General features: G+C 45.9%; 1 protein-coding gene across 2 annotated transcripts in view; it reads right to left on the minus strand.

Moving 5' to 3' along the window:
• LOC102211849 (DNA-directed RNA polymerase III subunit RPC4) overlaps positions 1–6,562 on the minus strand; it is a 9,910-nt gene extending 3,348 nt beyond the window's left edge. The window contains exons 1-8 of one of the 2 annotated variants that reach the window (XM_005752685.1): positions 5,801–6,562; positions 4,707–4,753; positions 4,481–4,635; positions 4,268–4,386; positions 2,364–2,460; positions 1,594–1,865; positions 511–660; positions 57–304 (exon numbers count right to left, since the gene is read on the minus strand). In XM_005752685.1, coding sequence (XP_005752742.1) covers positions 284–304; positions 511–660; positions 1,594–1,865; positions 2,364–2,460; positions 4,268–4,386; positions 4,481–4,635; positions 4,707–4,753; positions 5,801–5,974 — 1,035 coding nt within the window. In that variant the 5' untranslated portion in view covers positions 5,975–6,562 and the 3' untranslated portion in view covers positions 57–283. Of the gene's footprint in view, positions 1–56; positions 305–510; positions 661–1,593; positions 1,866–2,363; positions 2,461–4,267; positions 4,387–4,480; positions 4,636–4,706; positions 4,754–5,800 lie in introns of those variants that run through there. The other variant, XM_005752684.2, reaches the window with a different exon arrangement.
• Positions 6,563–6,836: the final 274 nt, after the last annotated feature.

Here is a 6,836-nt window from a genome sequence, read left to right on the forward strand (position 1 = left end):
GTGGTGCACCTGTTCCAGCTAACATTAACCATAACCATATAGGAGAGTTAGACGTGTACATCCAGGTGGACGAGGTGGGAGACGCTCCCCGACACTTAGCCAAGTCTCTGTTACAAACAGAAAGTAGAGGTCATGGAGGAAGTGGAGGCATTTAGATTTATTCACACGAGATCTCTCATTAACCAGACACTGGCCAAACTGGATGAGCAACCCTCCCCATTCATCCAGAGGACGCCTCACCAGCTCGTGGTCCCCGGTGTCTGCAGCTTTTGGTGTTTGTAACTCACAAATTAAGGTCACATGACTGAAACAATAATAAAAATGTCTAAACCTGCTGTAATACTATGTAAAACTAAAGGTAGTGTCATATTATCCTTTTGTTTAATTGAACTTTTTTTGGTGGGAAATTTGAGCATCATATGTAATCCATGACCACACAGGTCTGACAGATCTGCTTACACTAGTTAATGATTGCAATGCAAAAATAATGTTAGAACACAAACGCGTTACCTGCAGGAAGGAGAATGCAGCTCCCTCTGAGACGTCCATGATGATGTCACCCAGCTTCAGCTCCACCTTTCCGGACTTCCTGATCTGCAGCTTACCCAGAAATCCTTCTGGGAACTGCGAGAGCACAGGACAGCCCTCTTTCACTGCACTCTGAGTACACACACACACACACACACACACACACACACACACACACACACACACACACTCTTTAGAAGCAGTTACAACAGTCCACTGTGCTTCAGTGAGGCTTGACGATGCAGACCACAGATCACGTGATGGTGTTTCAGGCTGAGTGTTTCCTGTGCAGTGGGTAAAATGCGAAGTCAAAGCCACGCGTGAGATGTTAGGAGCCCTGGTGTCTGAACCTGACTGTGGCTGATTTGGGGATTCTGAATTAGACACCGGTGTGGATGTGCGTGTAACATCTTGTTGTGTTAGTACTGTTATGAGTTGGTGACCTATGCAGGGAGTACGCTGCAGCTTGTTTATGTTTTTATGGTCTGCAGGGCAGCGTCCTGCTGGGGGTAGCTGCTGCTGCCTTGGAGGGCAGCACTGGGTCCACAACAATCTTTATGTGGGTAGCACGGATGAAGCGTTGTTTCAGCCGCTTCCAAAACACCTGAGAATGAACGAGGACGTGCAACAAAATCCAAAGGGAGGATTTTAGTCCTGGAATCTGTTCCACAAATCAGTGAATTTCGCCAGCAGCTGCTTTACATAATTTTGTAAAATTAAATTAACATAGCATAACATAAATATCTGTGATGAGAGAGGTGTTCACCGCCTCTGTGCTGCAGGAAACACTTGTACAGCTGTCAGGCAGAAACACTGCTGAGCTCTAGGTTTGACCTCACTGGCACAGCTTAGCTGTTTCTGTCAGCGACCGTTAACTAAGGACGTCTGCAGGAAGAGGACTGCATGCTGTACCACTGTATTAGGCTGGAAGCAGAAGATGCAAACAAAAATGGCCGAGGAGCTTATGGATAGATGCAAACAAAGCTTTCAGGGCTGATGTTAGGAATCCCGCTCAAACATCTGGATGGGTCCGTCCTTTAACATGTGTTTATCCCGTCTACTCACTTTTGCTTGAAGATGTGGAGTCCTCTTCACTTCATGCTTGCCCTCCTTTGTTGCAGGCGTCTCTGCTGCAGGCCCAGGAGCCAGGTCGACCTTCGCTCCAGACGCTCTACCTGGCATGCAGTCGGGCAGCTGCATGAAGAAGAGCTCCTCCCTGCCGGACAGGCTGAGATCCTGCAGCAGTTCTACCAGCGACGGCTGCTCTGATTTAGGCCGCTCGGTCCTGCTGGTCCCTGCACAGGACTGAGGTCTGAACACAGTGGGCCTCTCTGGACCTGCCATCACAACACAGAGTGATCACTACTCACAGACAGACATGCAGGAGCTCAGTGAGGACACTGTCTGTCGTCCACCACATCACTCAGTGCAAAGTCAGTGAGCTCTGCTACTCTGCTGCCTGCCTTCATCAAGGCCTGCAAAGGGTAGCTCATCTTTCCCTCTGCTGCCCACGCAGGTCCCTTCAGCTCCTCCTTTTTTAACTTCCCTTTGCTTTACCCTTATTCATCAGGTCAGCGTGACTATTTAGTGATAACAGATCATAGATCTTCATACATCTACATCTCCTCATGACTGATCACACCATCTTTGATTAAGAATCATTACTTTCCATTTATCATTCATTGACTGACACATTTCCTGCACGTCTTACCAAACATGGCACATTAACAGTCACGTTATTGTTGAAGTGGAAACAGCAGAGCCTAAACTCTGACGTCAGTGCTGTGACTGAGTGAACTGCTTGTGACGCTGTGCAGCGTGGGAGGTTTTCTCACGTGTCCTGGAGGTCAGAGTGCGACTGCTGGACTGACACAGAGGCAGCTGGATGGGCTTCAGCTTTGCATCATTCCTCAGACCCGGATCATCGATGAACTGTAGGTACAGATGCATAACATTAGTTTCCCAATGGTCAGCTGATTATCAGCTGACTGTCATGAAACACTGCACTCACTCGCAGGCCGACGGTCAGTGGTGCAAACTCTTACAGCATTAAACTGTCTGAACACTGCTCACACACATAAACCTAGGGCTGCTCGATTATGGCAAAAATGATAATCACGATTATTTTCACTGAAATTGAGATCTTTATTTAACCCTTTAAGACCTACTATAGAACCAAGTCCACCAGAGCTTATATTATTTTTATTTATTTTTTTACATGCTGTAGTGCCATTTGTGGGAGCATTTCAAGTTGCTATACATCAATACAACTGTTATAGCCCATATTTTAATAATATGTATGCATTAAGTCCATAGTAATTACATAAATTGCAAAAAAGTGCAATAAACTACAAAAAAAATTGAAAATCGCTTTTGTTTTGTTTACATATATTTCTACTTGGAGAAGTTTAAGAGGTTTATCCCTCAAAACTTTAAATACAATAAAGTTGCAAAAAATAGTTTCCCACCACAGGAAATTTATTTTGAGTGTCTTCATAGTTTTATTTTGGAGATACAGCAATTTTTATATACTGCAGGAAAAACAAAAACAATCCTATGATGCAAATTTGCAAAGAAAACAGCAGGTGCATCATTTCACTGTGGGAAGTGTTACGAACAGCTGATAGGAACGGCAAAGCCTGTTTCTGGAATATTATGTTTTTGTTCCTGCAAGCGCTTTTTATGCAATTTTTGCAAAGCTATATGTGGAAGGAAACCGTGACCGAGGACAAGCTGATGGCATCAGATGTAAGTACAACTCCTCCGGTTTCATATGCAAAACAAATTATTGCGCTAGCTTACACGGTTCAGGTTCTACAGGGATTTAAAAATAGTTACGCAAAACAGAGCGTGCTGCTCTGACCGGCTTTAAAGGGTTAACAATGACTTTAAAAAAATAATATAACATAGTGTGCAACACCACTGAAGTTTGTTTTTACCTCTCTTTTCAACCAACAGCAGTCACTCTCCAAATAACTTCTGCTTAGCTTTCCGAGCTTCCCTCGGGTCCTCTTAATCAGCGGTCTCCAACCTTTTTTGCGCCACGGACGGTTTATGCCCGACAATATTTTCACGGACCGGCCTTTAAGGTGTCGCGGATAAATGAGGGAGGGGCTAATAATCGGCTCAGTCATTTTTAATGATCGTTGAAAGCCCAGATCGTAATCGTGATTAAAATTCGATTAATCGAGCAGCCCTACATAAACCTGCTCTGCGGATCAGCTGATGGTGTTACAGACACCTGCTGCCAGCAGGGAGGTTGGAGAGTGCCCTCTGGTGGACAAACGATGCAACCTTAACGCTCATAATGTGCTTCCTTGTGTGACGTTTTTTGTTTCCATTTCCGGCCGTTACCAACACATCTGCAAATGTGACCTGCCAATACATCAGGTGAAGCACTGAGGCAAAGGGCCTGCTGACCTGCAGCTGAGGGTCGATCCATAAAGATGAAAAGTGGAGCTCTTTGCATCTGTTGGGTTCTTTTAATCTTTTGGTGTCTGTGACACACACGACTGCATCGGTGCGGTTTCACTGCACATGCATGAACAGGAGGAGGGGGAGAGTTCATACCCTCACACCTTTTTACTTGCTGTAATATGTCAAAACAATGATTTCCAAGTCAATGTGAACACGTTCCAGAATAAACACGAGAAGTGAGAACAGCTAACGTTTATGGGCTCCTGACTACAGTTTTAATTCATCTTTAAAGCTTCACAGGAACGAAACAGGAAGCACTCACATCATCTCGCTGAAGTTTACCGAGTATCTCATCTTCCTCTTCCTCCTTTGTCTCTTTCTTGAGCAGTTTGCAGACAGGAGAGGTGGCAGACTCCTGCAGGTGTGTAGCACCATGCCAGCCTGTAGGCAAAAGCACTGATTGAGCGCGATGAAGAGGAAATGCAGCCTGGAGAAAGACATCCAACAGAATGAGAAGAGGGCTGTGGGTGTGCACCTGTTTTGCACACGCTGTCAGCAGGACCCTGTTCAAAGATGGAGTGGGACTGGATGGTCTGAGGCCGCTCCTTCCTCCTCCCTCTGCTCTCTCTCCTCCGCTCATTCCTATCTCTTCTCTCCTTTTTCGGAGCCACGTGGATCTCCTCCTTTAGCCTACAGGTGTTCAGGATCATTAAATGACACAGTGCATACACAGATGAAATTCTCATACTGTCGTCACTCACTCGTCTTTACTCTTCCTCACGGCGTGGACGTTAGGCTCAAAGGTTTTCTGTTGGTACAAACCAGGAGAGAAAAGAAACACGTATGTCCTCATTAGGATTCAAACGAGGTGTGAATGCTTTTCTACTCAACTACATGGATATTATTATGAATTATAAACCTTACTTTTAAAACCTGACCAGGAGTTAACAGGCATCAAAGCAAGAATGTGAGCTGTAGCGCTGACCCTGACCTCTTTCCCTGTTTCTATCAAATCCTGGATTAAAAAAACAGAAAAACTTCCTTTAACTCCCAAACTGACCAAGCTGCAGTCACTGTCCTGACTGCTACTGTCTGCAAATGTTCACAGTGCTAAGTTAGCATTTAAATAACACCTTTAACATCCATGTCTCTGTATTTATATATGTGATATATTTCTATTTCTGCTTACATCCTTTTGTAACTTCTGTCGGTGCTGTGCTCCTGGAAACAGAATTTCCCGGAGGAAGCCACCCGAGGGATTAATAAAGTTTCATCTAATCTAATTTAATCTAACTTGTTTCTTCTCTGCCTTCATCTGCTTCACATCCATGGCCCATTCAGAGCCCCTGACGAACCTAACTCACATGTTTTGTATTTACACTGTTGTATACTTGTTGGTTTATCTGGAACTGTGAGCGTGTGGTTTCTACGTGTTCTCCGAGTATCATGTTTGTACACAAACGAGCAATTTGTTCCAGTATATATAACACAAACATCTCTATATGAGTAAGTAAACACAAACGAATTTTATACAGCAACTGCGTGCAGATACAGAAACACAAATCAGAATGAACAAATGTGTGCAGGGTTGCCTGAGTATTAGTGTTACTGTAACACGTGATCAGGGGGCGGGGCTTGGCTGAGTGGACTGTAGGAGAGACACAACATGCCACATGACCACCGAGTCCCCCCATCGTAACACGATAACGCCATCAGATGTCTGCAGAGAGAAGCCCGTGAACGTGTCAGCAGACTTATGACCCCGGGATTACACTCACGGGACTGTGCTTTATTATTTCCACTTCACGCAAAATAAGCACGCGGCATTATTAACACCGGGGCTGTGCTCGGTTACCTTAGTCTTTTTGAAGCCTCCCCCCAGCGTCAGGTCCCGGGTTCTGAGGGACGTCAGTCTTCCAGGCGGAGGTGGGGAGGTCAGAGTCCTGACCCGGGCCGCGAGTGCTCTCCCCAGCCCGCTGCTCGGGGAGGAGAAGCCGGGAACACTTGCTGCATCCCCGGAGTCGCTCATGTCGCGATACCTGCTGTGCTTCCTCTCAGTATTTTTAATGCGTGTCCGTTCAGCTGTTTCTCACGCAGGTCTGTTAATAAACGACGGCTTTTATTTTGAAAATAGGGCTGTTAAAATCCGGTATTTGTTAGCCGAGCGCCCACAGCTCATGCCCCACTGGTCCCTCGGTGTGCCTCAGAACTAGTTTGTTTCACTGAGGTAACAGTGATCCTTAGCGGGGCTCCTCTAAGCTAAACAGCAGCTCGTTCCCCTCCGTGTTGTTTCCACGCGCCATATCGCAGCAGGAAGTTAATCCAATCTGGTTGCAAACGCAACACCGTCTGCCGCGGTTACTGGGTCGCGGTGATGATAAACAGTGTACTGCGTGCAGATGTCCTCTCAGCCGTAACCGACGGAGTGTCCTGTCGGTGGATGCAAAATAAATCAATTGCAAACAACGGTGCCAACAAAGCACGACGCACTTACTGCACGAAGGCGCTGAAACGGCTGCAACACCGCTTTGCTTTTGCCGCCTGCTGTATTGGTCCCGGTTAAACGGCTCTAATTTCCTTCCGCAGTTCGCTGCTATTGTTCTCAAGCAGCACTACACCGGAGCCACCACAAGATGGCGCTGTCTGCGTAGCCACGAAATGTGACGCATGTCAGTTTCTTTACGGAAGCAGTGGGTCATGGTGCCATTTAGTGAAAGTGGTTAATATATTTTTCACGAGTTATTTTTATAAATATGTTTATATTTATGATATGCTATACAAAAATGACCAGAGATGGTCTTTCCCTCCTTGACTCCGCCCTCAAACCAGCATTCCTCCCTGTCCAGGATGTTACATCCTCATCACTGAAAGAGTGTCCACTGGCCTGTAGG

This window comes from Pundamilia nyererei, unplaced genomic scaffold (genome assembly GCF_000239375.1).
Source record: "Pundamilia nyererei isolate P.nyererei 1_Seehausen unplaced genomic scaffold, PunNye1.0 scaffold00372, whole genome shotgun sequence".
Classification (NCBI taxonomy): Eukaryota; Metazoa; Chordata; class Actinopteri; order Cichliformes; family Cichlidae; genus Pundamilia; species Pundamilia nyererei.